Source organism: Babylonia areolata, chromosome 7 (genome assembly GCF_041734735.1).
Source record: "Babylonia areolata isolate BAREFJ2019XMU chromosome 7, ASM4173473v1, whole genome shotgun sequence".
In the NCBI taxonomy this organism is placed as follows: domain Eukaryota; kingdom Metazoa; phylum Mollusca; class Gastropoda; order Neogastropoda; family Buccinidae; genus Babylonia; species Babylonia areolata.
The window spans coordinates 15,295,879-15,310,589 of record NC_134882.1 but is presented as its reverse complement, the minus strand read 5'-3'; the positions used below and the strand labels follow the sequence as shown (position 1 = coordinate 15,310,589).

The window sequence follows — 14,711 nt, the reverse complement described above, 5'->3', positions numbered from 1 at the left end:
CACACACACACACAGACACACCCATACACACACACAGACACACACACAGACACATGCACGCACACACACACACACACACACACACACACACACACGCACACACACACACACACAATATATATATATATATATATATATATATATATATATATATATATATATATATATATATATGCTTATTCATTCACTTACTCAAAGCACTCTCTCACACATTTACAAACCAAACCAAAAATAAATCTGGAGAGAAAAAAAAAAAAAGAAAGAAAATATGTCTGCACTGAGTCCAGTGTAAAAATAACACGTGGGGAGTTTGGGCAGGGCTTGAAATACCCACATGTCCATTTGTCCACAACAACTAACCTTTGGGTGGACAAGTGGAATTTTGCTCTCTCTAGTTGTCTGTAGGTCGACCAATTCCTGACTGTGTCAGTGAAAGTGAAAGGGTGACTAGGCAGTCAGCTTTCAGTGCAGAGGCCTATCACCCTTCACTCTTTCCTTTTTCACTGAGACAATGTGTATAAAACACGGTCAGCATGGAAACCATTGACCTGACTTGAAATTCTTTAGTATGAGACATGTATTACTGATTTTTTTCGTTTCCATCCTCTTTTACATTTATGTGCTACTTACATAATGAATCATATCTGCTCTACTGGCAGTTACTTTTATCAACCGTCTCTTTAGTCAGAGAGGGCACATAGAAATTGAGATGGACAAGCATTTAATTTAAAAAAAAAATCTACTTGCTCCCAGGACAGTAAAAAGCTATCTGGCAATTTCCATCCCCATTTGGAAGGCCTCAGTGAAGTCACTGTCACAGAAGAAACGCCTTTGGAGTGACATGGTTGTGGGTTATGAAAACTCGACCTTCTTGTGTCTTTGAAAAATCCCATTGACACTTGATACACCAGGTATAAACAGTTAGGGTATCACCACAGGTGCTGAATGAGCGTTCCTTCACAGTCATTTCAGAGGGGCTTGGGGGGAGACAGTTTTTTTTTTTTTTTTTTTTTTTTTTTTTTGAAAGGTACAATATTAAATTTCAGACCTGAGGGAGAGCCAGTGATAGACGTCATAGAATATTGAGAACCGCAGAAAGTTAGAGACTTCACAACATATTAAGAACCACAGCCAGTTAACGAGTCAGATTCACAATATGTTAAGAACCACCGCCAGTGAGTCAGAGTATTCACAAAATATTAAGAACCACAGCCAATTAGTGAATTAGAGACTTCACAAAATGTTAAGAGCCACAGTCAATTAGTGAATTAGAGACTTCACAAAATGTTAAGAGCCACAGCCAGTTAAAAATCAAGAGATGATACGAATTATGCAGGCTGCATATGGTCTGCCACTGGCCTGTCAGTAGAAATACAGATGGATGTTTCTGGCACACATTCTCATGAACAGCTTGAAAAATTAATGTTTCAGCAAAAAAATGGACAGTTATTCAGTGGTTTATAAATGATAGTTCTGTTGTTTTTTTTGTTTGTTTTTTTTTTAATTTTTTTTTTTTTTTTAAATTGTATTTGAAAAATAGAGGAAGTTTGTGTGAAAGAAATCATTCTGGTTATGAATGCTGTGCATTACAATGGCTGCACACACGACTGCTTGCCAAAAATTCAGCATATCCATGCCCCTAAACAGAAGACTGTGCAGGTTCACATATGGCCCTTAATGTTTTGTGAACCCTGTATAATTATGTGGAAAATGAAATGATTAATGTTTCAACACACAGCAGCTTATTAACAGTGTTGTGAACGGTTTTTTTTTTTTTTTGTTGTTGCTTTTTTGTTGTTTAAAGTCTGCATCTTTTTTCCTGTCTTTGTTTTTAAAATGTTTGCTTGTTTCACTTGAATTTGAAAAGTTAATTAACATGGTTGTCATATTGTATACAAGTTTTTTTTGACTGTGAAAAAAAGAAAAGAAAAAGAAAACACTATAGAGAATTTGACACAGAAAGCTTAACAAAGGCTTTCACAAGCCATTAGGTGGAGAAAGAAAAGCCGTTTATAACAAGGGCCATCTAATTGTACAAGCCGTTTGATGCATTGGCATATGATCTAGAGTGACATCTGTCAGTTGCAATAATTGCATTCCCCTGTTTAGAAAAATATTATCATTCCAGCCCCTTTGAAGTGGTGAAAGTGAATTGATAGGTTAGGGAAACTGTGTCAGGTAAATGTGTGTGAGGATGAAAAAGACTGGTGTACTGCATCTGGTCTGGTGTTCCAGCTTGGTGAGGTGTGTTGTCAGCTCTGGCTTTCATTGTGAGTCCTGTCTCTTTCAGGTCATTTACATAAAACAAAATAATTTGGGTCTGTTCTTGTCTCAAACGAATTCACACAGTTGCACTACACTCGACCCGCACATGTCAGAATCAAACCAAACATGATTAAGACCATCTCAGAATGCAGTCTGATGCAGTTAACATTCCAAAGGGATAGTGCTGCGATGTCTGGAATTTACTTTTCTTCAGTCAGTGGCTGGCATTTTCTGGCTGGCGTGAACAGGCAAAAATGGATGTGTGCGAATATGAGCCTGATGCAAATCCATCTACTTAGAATACCAGATGTAGTGTAAATCGCCTTGTATTCATTGTTCAGTCTGTCCATAGACAAACCCTACAGAGAGCATTGTAGTTGATTTGTTTGTACACATACAGTTATGTTTGTGTGTGTGTGTTTATTTATCTGTTTACATCCATCTGTAAATACTTGCCTGTCTGTTTACCTCTTTATCTATCAAATTTTATGTATTGGTAATTTATAATCCCAGTATGCATGCTCTAAGATTGCACTGGTTCTTCGTGCTCCAGTCTTGGGGGCTAGTTGACGTTAAGGAACCTTTTCAGTGCCAACTTGTCCTTAGTTAAAGGCCTATTGGCCGAGAGAGTGGGGATGTAACTTTGGCAAGACAATTCTCAACAATTGTAAAATTCTAGCTTAGATAGTCAGGACAGCAGTAGCCTCCTCTGCTGTTTGGAAGGTCATAGTTGGATTATTCTTCGACAGGCGCAATAGCCGAGTGGTTAAAGCGTTGGACTGTCAATCTGAGGGTCCCGGGTTCGAATCACGGTGACGGCGCCTGGTGGGTAAAGGGTGGAGATTTTTTTCTTTTCTCCCAGGTCAACATATGTGCAGACCTGCTAGTGCCTGAACCCCCTTCGTGTGTATATGCAAGCAGAAGATCAAATACGCACGTTAAAGATCCTGTAATCCATGTCAGCGTTCGGTGGGTTATGGAAACAAGAACATACCCAGCATGCACACCCCCGAAAACGGAGTATGGCTGCCTACATGGCGGGGTAAAAACGGTCATACACGTAAAAGCCCACTCGTGTGCAAACGAGTGAATGCAGAAGAAGAAGATACTTCTTCTTTGTGTGTGGGCTGCAACACCCACATTCACTCGTATGTACATGATCTTTGTAGTTGCATTTCTTGTGAAGAGAGAGACAGAGAGATAGGGGGTGAGAGAGAGTGTATGTGTGCGCGTGGTGTGTGTGTGTGTGTGTGGTGGTGGGTGGGGGTGGTAGATGTGCAATGCGGTTTGGCTGACTGAAATGGAGAGGCACGTAAATTTCAGTAATCTGTATATTTGTATATAGCTATTTTCATTTGGTGCCATTTAATTTATCTTTTTATTTTCTATTCATTTTATTCATTTTATTTGTTTGTTGTTTTCTTCTTATGTTGGACATGTGCTGCTGCCAAAAAGAAAATCTCTGTACCAAAGTATAGACAATAAAGTTTGTGTATTGTGAATGGGCTTTTACATGTATGACTGTTTTTGCCCCGCCATGTAAGTAGCCATATTCCATTTTGGGGGGGAAAGTTGGATACAACTTACTATCAAACAAATATGGCATTATGGGTTCAGCAACATGCTTTTGTAACGTCATTGCTTGACATTTTTTTTTGGTGCAGTTGTCAGAAGTGAGTTGATCCCTGGGATGATTGACTGACAGATTTCCAAGAGGCAGGGGATGGGAAAGGGTGCTTTGATAGGGACGAAAAGGTAGATGAGGAATGGTGTCATAGCTGTGTATGTCAGGGATATAAATTATTGATCATTTTCAGTTTTTTTTTCCAGGGGAGTTACCTGTCCCCCAAAATTTCTACTTGCCCTCCCTAAGGAAAGAGATGGTTGATAAAAGTAATACCGGAAGTTCATTGTCAGTAGACAATTCTTAATGTAAGTAGTGTGTATTCAGGTTGTGTTTAAAGGTCCCATACCCTTTTATGGCCATCAGGGCAGTGAATTCATATCCAGTGTATCTAGGGTACGGCATAGGAAGGCTGGGCCCCATCCTCTCTTCGTTACAGACAGTCTTCTCTCAAATACAGACAAAAAACTTTCATCCTTAGTGGCATTCCTAGATCTGTCAGCAGCATTTGATACAACTGACCATGAAATTCTCATCAACCATCTTAGCACTACCTTTGGCATTCAATCTACTGCTTTAAAATGGTCTTCATTATATCTTTCAAGCCGTCAGCTCTGCATTAAAGTAAATCATACCACTTCTAAGGTTATCCCTCTTGTATTTGGTGTCCCTCAGGGACAAGTTCTGGAACCTATTTTATTCACTTTATATACTCAGCCTTTGTCTGACATCATCAAAAGGCATTCATTTGATTACCATAAGTATGCTGATGACATTGAGTGAGTTACAAAAAGCCGCTCCACCATCTGAATTCAGAAGTCATTAATGAGGCGGAAGCCTGTGTGACTGATGTAAAGGTGTGGATGGACAGAAATAAGCTTAAACTTAATGAAGAGAGAACTGAGCTCTTAGCTTAATAAAAAAAAAAAAAAAGGGCCCAGTCACTCTCGGCACTTCTACAGTTACATGCAATTTCCATTTTCACAGACTAGCCTCAGTCAGACTGTACTTAACAGAGAAAAACATGGCTTAGTTGGTTTCCTCATTTGTCCTGTCCAGACTGGATTACTGCAATTCTACCTTAGCAGGTTTGCCATCTTCCTCTCTTATTAGACTACAGAAAGTAGAACAATGCTGCAAGACTTGGCCGAGCAAAAAAGAAATCTGATCATGTCACACACCTTTTGCATCAGTTACACTGGCTTCCTATAGAGTCCTGCATTCACTGTAAACTAGCGACACTTGCCTTCCAACATTTTGATGAATCTCTTCCCCCATATCTCTCCTCTGTGCTGGAAACACACGAACCATGCAGAACGCTAAGATCCAGTTCTGAAAGGTTACTTAAGTCTGAAGAACTAATTTAAAATGTACAGGGAAAAGGTCTTTTGGGGCTCAAGTACCCCAAATTTGGAATTCTTTGCCATTGTCTCTCAGAAATGCTCCTGATCTCCAGACCTTTAAGTCAGATCTGAAAACACACCTTTTCTGCAAACATTTCTGTACTCAGCACAATGGATAGTCCAAAGTCTGATCACCACATGGAGTTTTATGCTAGAGATATTTATACCCACATAATCCTGTTTTATTGCAGTTGATATATTTAATGTGTCTGGGCGTGCGTGCATGTGTGTATGAGTGTGTGTGTTTGTGTGAGTGTGTGTGCGCGCGTATGTGTGTGTGTGTTTAAAAAATGTGTGTTTTTAATTATGGAATGTATTTCTTTTTAATCAAAGCATTATTTACTTGGTGTTTTTATTGTTTGGTGGATCATGCTTTTTTATTCTTTCTGTGAACACATTGGATTGAGCTGCTGTAATGTTTTTATGTTATGTTTATATCTGGCTCGATGATGTAAGGCGCTTTGAGCAGCATTAGTACTGGACATCGCGCCACAGAAAAGTTATGAATTATTATATTATTATTATAAACTTTCCCAATGGAAGTCAAGATACCCATTCACTCCTCTAGACCAACACTCCTCATGTAATGGGGTAACAGGAGGGTGGGGATGAGGGGGAGGGGGGGGAGGGAGTTTAACAACCTATTGCCTGGCGCCCTTAAGGTCAAGTTGTTGAGGGCTGTGCTCTTGGGGGGGATGGGGTGGAGGGGAGGTGTTAAACTGAAAAAGGGGAGGAGAAGTGTTAACAGACTGTGCTGAAGCTGACTGCACAGTCACTCTTTCACTGACACAGGAAGTGGTTGATCAATGGACGTTTAGAGAGCATTTCCGCTTGTCTGACACTGTGACAGAAGGTTTAGTTATCTCTGACAATCAGACGGGTAGGCGTTTAAAGCCCTGTATGCGTAGTATTGGTTACGGAGTGTGAGTGTGACTCAGTTGTCATCAGGTCTGGCAAGACACAGAATCATGTCTGGATAATGATTAATAATGATGATAATGATAATCATTTGCATTTGTGTAGCGCCCTTTCTCTCAAAGAGCTCAGGACACTTTACACAAAGAAAAAATGACAAATTACATGCACCACTCACCCCTCCCTCTCTCTCTCTGTCTCTGCCTTTCTCCCCTTCCCATCCCATCTCCCCACCCCTCTGTGATACCTTATACCTGCAAAGTGAGTTGGCAGACATGGGGTGGTGTTGTAGTTGTAAGAAACCAAGAGTGCTTACGGATAAGTTTTTAAAAGATGAGTTTTTAGTGAAAAGTCAAGGCAGTGACAGAGTCAGATGAACGGATATGATGTGGAAGGTTGTTCCAGATATGAGGAGCAGCAAAGAGGAAAGTGCATTCACTGTAGGTTCTTGTATTGACACAAGGAATTTGCAGAAGGAACAGGAGAGTGAAAACACCCAGTTCTAGCATCTTTTCCTCCACATTGATTTTGTTGGTTTATTTGTTTTTCCACTCGTCTGATATCACTTAAAGTGAAGAGACATTAATCTAAAGAAATAAAAGAAAAAGAAACCAGCCCCAGTTATCTTTCTTTCTTTCTTTCTTTCTTTCTTTCTTTCTGTCACAGTCTGTTTCCTCAAGACACATACCCAAACTTGATTTAGATCAAAAGAATGACTTAAATGTTCTTTTGTCACTTTGTACATGTATTTATAAGGAACTCATAGCAAGTTCACATACTATTACTAAGAATAGCTCACTATTAGCTAAACAACACATCAAACAGTTAGAAACGTCCAACAGTTTATAAATGGTCATTGTCATGCACCTAGTTTTGTGATTCTAATTTAGGAAACACAGTACATACAGTCATGGAAGTATGGAAAAGTCTTTGAAAAATGAGAGAACCATTTCCCGGGATGGAAAAGTTTTTTGGAAAAACATGTTTTGTCCTTCTGGGTCCTGAAAAGTCTTGGAGTTGGAATTTCAATAAAACCCTTGACCAGTACCACTCAACAAATTGCTTAAAGTATTCAAAACAACAACAACAACAACAAAAAAGCAAGATTAAAACAAGATGAAAATTGAACATCAATAGGAAGAGTGATGAAAGTTGAACAATGACCCGATGGGCGCATTAGCCGAGTGGTTAAAGCGTTGGACTGTCAATCTGAGGGACCTGGGTTCGAATCACGGTGACGGCGCCTGGTGGGTAAAGGGTGGAGATTTTTACGATCTCCCAGGTCAACATGTGCAGACCTGCTAGTGCCTGAACCCCCTTCGTGTGTAAACGTATGCAGAAGATCAAATACGCACGTTAAAGATCCTGTAATCCATGTCAGCGTTCGGTGGGTTATGGAAGCAAGAACATACCCAGCATGCACACCCCCGAAAACGGAGTATGACTGCCTACATGGCGGGATAAAAACGGTCATGCACGTAAAAGCCCACTCGTGTACATGCGAGTGAACGTGGGAGTTGCAGCCCACGAACGCAGAAGAAGAAGAAGAACAATGACCCAGGGTTACCTTCTGATGTCTTTTCATGAGTGGTGTCATAGACAACTTTTTCATTCACTTTGGTTTTGTGCTAGGTGCTGAAAATCATCAGTCTTGTCTGGAAAAAGGTTTGGAAAATGATTGGAATTTTTGTCTGGTTACATCTGTTGGGAAGCCTGTTATGGAAGACAAAGTAGTACAGAGCATCAGTTTTGCAGCTTCACAAAGCCCCCAGATTACACACAAGACTGGTTCATTGCCTGCATCAAAAACAGACTTTGTCATTGGAGATTAGTTTGTTATTAGTAGAGGTGGTAGAACAGGTACAGGCTTTGTTCTTTCAGTGTGATTGTCAGTTGTCTCTGTGTCTTCATTTGTTTTCGTTTTGTTTTGTTTTTGACTCACTTGTGTAAACAAAGTGAGTCTATGTTTTAACCCGGTGTTCGGTTGTCTGTGTGTGTGTGTGTCTGTGTGTCCGTGGTAAACTTTAACATTGACATTTTCTCTGCAAATACTTTGTCAGTTGACACCAAATTAGGCATAAAAATAGGAAAAATTCAGTTCTTTCCAGTCATCTTATTTAAAACAATATTGCACCTCTGGGATGGGCACAAAAAAATAAAAAATGAAGCCTAATTATATGCAAACTGCATTTACTGTTATATTTATATTTTTTGTATTCGTTTTGGTGCAGATAGTAAAAAAGGGAAATTACTCTGTAATTAATGCTAGGGGAGTTAATTTGTTTTAAACTGATCTTTCTCATCTTAAACATTCCATTTTTAAATTATACTCAATACATAAAAAGCTTGGATTTTTTTTTTTTTTTTTAAAGTGTATCACAAGTGGGTCTTGAAGGCCTTGCCTCTCTTGTTGTTTGTGTTTTTTTCTTTTATTATCTGTTTTTGTTATTTTTTATATTTTTATTTTAGTGGATGTTAAAGGAGCACTGTACAACATTTTTTTCGACTGTTGTTTCTCATGCATAGATTATTGCTTTTTAGGTGTGTGTGTGTGTGTGTGTGAAGATGTGTGTGTGTGTGTGTGTGTGAGAGAGAGAGAGAGAGAGAGAGGATGTGTGTGTGTGTATGTGAGCACCAGCTGCAGTTGTTAGCCAGGGACCAGAAGATTGATGAGTCCAAAAACAGACTGTATAGTCATTTCGTGTTAATGAATCAAATAACAATCAATCTCTGTACCTGGAGAGATACAGTCTCCACTGCCCTTGTGTATGTGCAGTCTGTTTATCTATTTCTCATGGGTGTGTGCTTTTACATGTTGTGACTGCTTCTTATTTGAACTTATACATACTGGAATCAAAGTGCATCTTGGTAAGGAGAAATTTGGGGAGGGAGTGGGGGGGGGGGGGTGGGAGTGGGGGGTGGGGGGGATATGTTTTCTGTCGCTTTCTGTGTTTATTGCTTTTGTAAAATGTTGGCATGAACATCAAATGAAGATACATTCAGCTTACATGGAATTGGATTACATGTGTTTTTTCTTAAGAGATATAACTTTCCATGCACGGGGAGAGGGGGCCCATAAGAGATATAACTTTCAATGCACGGGGAGAGGGGGCCCTTAAGAGATAAAACTTTCAATGCACGGGGAGAGGGGGCCATTAACAGATATAACTTTCAATGCCCAGGGAGAGGGGGGCCCTTAAGAGATATAACTTTCAATGCACAGGGAGAGGGGGCCCTTAAGAGATATAACTTTCAATGCACGGGGAGAGGGGGCCCTTAAGAGATATAACTTTCAATGCATGGGGAGAGGGGGGCCTTAAGAGATATAACTTTCAATGCATGGGGAGAGGGGGCCCTTAAGAGATATAACTTTCAATGCACGGGGAGAGGGGGCCATTAACAGATATAACTTTCAATGCACAGGGAGAGGAGGCCCTTAAGAGATATAACTTTCAATGCACGGGGAGAGGGGGCCCTTAAGAGATATAACTTTCAATGCACGGGGAGAGGGGGCCCTTAAGAGATATATAACTTTCAATGCACAGGGAGAGGGGGCCCTTAAGAGATATAACTTTCAATGCACGGGGAGAGGGGGCCCTTAACAGATATAACTTTCAATGCACAGGGAGAGGGGGCCCTTAAGAGATATAACTTTCAATGCACGGGGAGAGGGGGCCCTTAAGAGATATAACTTTCAATGCACAGGGAGAGGGGGCCATTAACAGATATAACTTTCAATGCACAGGGAGAGGGGGCCCTTAAGAGATATAACTTTGAATGCACAGGGAGAGGGGGCCCTTAAGAGATATAACTTTCAATGCACGGGGAGAGGGGGCCCTTAAGAGATATAACTTTCAATGCATGGGGAGAGGGGGCCCTTAAGAGATATAACTTTCAATGCATGGGGAGAGGGGGCCCTTAAGAGATATAACTTTCAATGCACGGGGAGAGGGGGCCCTTAAGAGATATAACTTTCAATGCACGGGGAGAGGGGGCCCTTAAGAGATATAACTTTCAATGCACGGGGAGAGGGGGCCATTAACAGATATAACTTTCAATGCACAGGGAGAGGGGGCCCTTAAGAGATATATAACTTTCAATGCATGGGGAGAGGGGGCCATTAAGAGATATAACTTTCAATGCACGGGGAGAGGGGGCCATTAACAGATATAACTTTCAATGCACAGGGAGAGGGGGCCATTAAGAGATATAACTTCAATGCACGGGGAGAGGGGGCCATTAAGAGATATAACTTTCAATGCACAGGGAGAGGGGGCCCTTAAGAGATATAACTTTCAATGCACAGGGAGAGGGGGCCCTTAAGATATATAACTTTCAATGCACGGGGAGAGGGGGCCATTAACAGATATAACTTTCAATGCACGGGGAGAGGGGGCCCTTAAGAGATATATAACTTTCAATGCACGGGGAGAGGGGGCCCTTAAGATATATATATAACTTTCAATGCACAGGGAGAGGGGGCCATTAAGATATATATAACTTTCAATGCACAGGGAGAGGGGGCCCTTAAGAGATATAACTTTCAATGCACAGGGAGAGGGGGCCCTTAAGAGATATAACTTTCAATGCACGGGGAGAGGGGGCCCTTAAGAGATATAACTTTCAATGCACAGGGAGAGGGGGCCATTAACAGATATATAACTTTCAATGCACAGGGAGAGGGGGCCCTTAAGAGATATAACTTTCAATCCACGGGGAGAGGGGGCCCTTAAGAGATATATAACTTTCATTGCACGGGGAGAGGGGGCCCTTAAGAGATATATAACTTTCAATGCACAGGGAGAGGGGGCCATTAACAGATATAACTTTCAATGCACGGGGAGAGGGGGCCCTTAAGAGATATAACTTTCAATGCAAGGGGAGAGGGGGCCCTTAAGAGATATATAACTTTCAATGCACAGGGAGAGGGGGCCCTTAAGAGATATAACTTTCAATGCACGGGGAGAGGGGGCCCTTAAGAGATGTAACTTTCAATGCACGGGGAGAGGGGGCCCTTAACCTTTCCCGTACGTCGTGGGTGTGAAATCACCCAGACAAGTGTTTTTGCTCTGTAACTCAAGTAATATTGAAGCCACTTCCACATAATTTCATGACTTTGTCCATAATATAGTTTACTACATATCCACTGAACATTATTTTCTTTTATACATAAACAAAGAAGTTATTAATCAATTAATGTCCCAGTACGTCGTGGGTGTGAAGACACCCATACTCCCAAAGAATAAACCTTGCACGCCGTACGTCGTGGGTGTGGAGCATGCAAAGCTTGCGCGCCACGCGTTGTCGACGTGACGTCACTTGGGCTCGCTACAGAGAGAGATCAGAGTGACCTTGTCTTTTGTTGATCGTATCCCGGTTCAAGTCTGCGGCAAGTTTTACTCTAATCTTGTAACTAATTTCAGAAAACAATATTTATTGCACTAGATATCTTCAACAATATTGAATGAACTGTTTTTCTTGTAGAGAATGATCGGGAGCAACTGATTGATAGCTTTTTATCTAGTTGGAATTAAAGAACTGGATATTTTTGTAAGTCTGAAATCAATTGATCTAAAATCTAGTTGATGTAGAAATTTTATTCTTATCCTAATCTGTTCAAAGTAGAGAAAACCCGACTATGGCTAAAAAAAGAAAGATAGTTGATATAGAAATTTTATTCTTATCCTAATCTGTTCAAAGTAGAGAAAACAACACTCTCTTCTCACGGGCAAAACTTATTCACAATGCGCCTGGTCAAGCACTGGAGTAAATAGCCTACACGCACAAGTGGAAACTGCGCATGCAAGTCTGCTGAAGAAAAGTCAAATTTGCTTTACGGACAGGTGTGGGTTACTGTGCACCCATGACGTACGGCAAGGTCTTATTTCTTCAGTGAAACCATGGGTGCCTACACACCCACGACGTACAGCGAAGGGTTAGTTCGTACACAGAAACCATGGGTGCCTGCACACCCACGACGTACAGCGAAGGGTTAGTTCGTACACAGAAACCATGGGTGCCTGCACACCCACGACGTACAGTGAGGGGTCATTCCTTCTTAGAAACCATGGGTTTCTGCACACCCACGATGTACGGCGCGCAAAATTTTAGGCGACGTACGGGAAAGGTTAAGAGATGTAATTTTCAATGCACGGGGAGAGGAGGCCCTTAAGAGATATAACTTTCAATGCACGGGGAGAGGGGGCCCTTAAGAGATATAACTTTCAATGCACAGGGAGAGGGGGCCCTTAAGAGATGTAACTTTCAATGCATGGGGATAGGGGTGGGGGTGGGGGGATTTGATATATATACAGAAAAAAAAAAAAAAAAAAAAAAAAAGAGTGAGAGATGGAGGAGGGGACAGGTGAAGGAGAATGACTGGAACAGCAGACCCTGCTAGGGAACAGTTCATACCGCACCTTGTGTTTCGCAGGGGGAGTCAGGGGGAAAATACCCCACCCCCCTACCCTCCCATCCCCTTCCAACCACTCCATCCCTTGCTTTGTTTTTTGGGGTTTTTTCTTCTTCTTTCTCTTGGAGGAATGCGCTGAGTTCTGTCTGTTTTAATTAACTGATGGGCGTTCTTGTTACTGAACCATCATCGCCTTTCCAGTCATGACAGGGCACTTCGTTGTGTGTGTGTGTGTGTGTGTGTGTGTGTGTGTGTGTGTGTGTGTGTGTGTGTGTGTGTGTGTGTTTTGTTTTGTGTGTGTGTGTGTGTGTGTGTGTGTGTGTGTGTGTGTGTGTGTTTTGTTTTGTGTGTGTGTGTGTGTGTGTTTATGTGTGTGTGTCTGTCTATTTGTTTGTGTGTGTGTGTGTGTGTGTGTTTATGTGTGTGTCTGTCTATTTGTGTGTGTGTGTGTGTGTGTGTGTGTGTGTGTGTGTGTGTGTCTGTCTATTTGTGTGTGTGTGTGTGTGTGTGTGTGTGTGTGTGTGTGTCTATTTGTTTGTGTGTGTGTGTGTGTGTGTGTGTTTATGTGTGTGTGTCTGTCTATTTGTGTGTGTGTGTGTGTGTTTTGTTTTGTGTGTGTGTGTGTGTGTGTTTTGTTTTGTGTGTGTGTGTGTGTGTTTATGTGTGTGTGTCTGTCTATTTGTTTGTGTGTGTGTGTGTGTGTGTTTATGTGTGTGTGTCTGTCTATTTGTGTGTGTGTGTGTGAGTGTGTGTGTGTGTGTCTGTGTGTGTGTGTGTGTGTGTGTGTCTGTCCATTTGTTTGTGTGTGTGTGTGTGTGTGTGTTTATGTGTGTGTGTCTGTCTATTTGTGTGTGTGTGTGTGTGTGTGTTTGTGTGTGTGTGTGTGTGTGTGCATGCACATGCTCTGTGTGGAAAGAAATGGTGTGTATGTGTCTTTGTGTCGGTGTCTACATGTGTGTTTTTGTGTGTGTCTGTGTGTGTGTGTGTGTTCTGTGTTGAAAGGAATGGTATGTTTGTATAAGCTGTAACATAATGTATGGATCAGTCTTGCAAGCTTTGGTGCCTCCTTGAAACTGAAGCTGAAACTGTTAAATCTCTTTGTAAATATCACTGTGCAGGAAACGTGGAGAGCTTTGAGGATGCTTTTGGAGATTCTGACTTCAGTGGTGGAGCCATCGCCTTGTCCTTTTATTCTGGGTTTTGGGCCTACAGTGGATGGTATGTCTTGTGTCGGGAGTTGATGAGAGAGAGAGAGAGAGAGAGAGTGGTTCATTGAGTGAGTTTGTGTTTGTTTGTTTTTTCTTGTGAGTTCTTTTGTTTGATGTCTCTCCACAATTCTGATTTTAGACAAAGGCCCATCCCATTCCCTATGCCTAATGTCATCACTACTTTCCCTATTCCTCTCTTCTTTGCATTTATAAAAAAAAAGAAAAAAAGTATGAACAAAATAAAAAAAACTAACTGGTCAACATTGCAACAGAGACCCAGTTGAGCTTCTAGTTAAACTCTGAACTATTTCATACATAAGTTGATTTTTCATATAAAACGTTTCCAATGGAAGTAGATGGAACTGCAGAGTTTGTAAATGAGTGAGGTAAAAATGTTTTCAGCTGTTCACATTCGTAGATGATGTACGTTGGAGAAATTGCATTACCACAAATACAAGTCACTTTAGAAGTAAATTTTATTTTTGTAGCATTCAACCATAGTCTGTATATTAGACTGGTTAGCCCTCTGTTACTGCAGTGTCCTTTCGTTTTAGGAGAAAGCATATGGTCCATTTAACGTGAGCTGTAGTTAGCATTATCTCTGACAGGGTCAGACCCCAGTTTTTGTTTATTGACATCGTTCCAGCAGGTTTTCAACAGTAGAGAATAACATTCTTGTGATGAAAATGGAATGCGAAATTCTATTGCATTGTGAATAATAATCATTGCACCTTTTTTCACACAACGGTCATTTCCCATGATTCCTTTGTGAGAAGGGATCCAACAAAAATTTAATCTTTATACTGCGAATGGTCAAAAAACTTAATTAAATGACAAATTGTGGAAACAAGCTGCCCTCTTATTTTCAGATGAAATTATTGACT

General features: G+C 41.0%; 1 protein-coding gene across 2 annotated transcripts in view; it reads left to right on the top strand.

Moving 5' to 3' along the window:
* The window catches only part of LOC143284164 (large neutral amino acids transporter small subunit 1-like), a 69,458-nt gene that overhangs the window by 15,768 nt on the left and 38,979 nt on the right, over positions 1–14,711 (top strand). For both annotated transcript variants that reach the window (XM_076590826.1, XM_076590825.1), the window contains exon 4: positions 13,738–13,837. In XM_076590826.1, the coding sequence (XP_076446941.1) occupies positions 13,738–13,837 (100 nt within the window). The remainder of the gene's footprint in view (positions 1–13,737; positions 13,838–14,711) is intronic.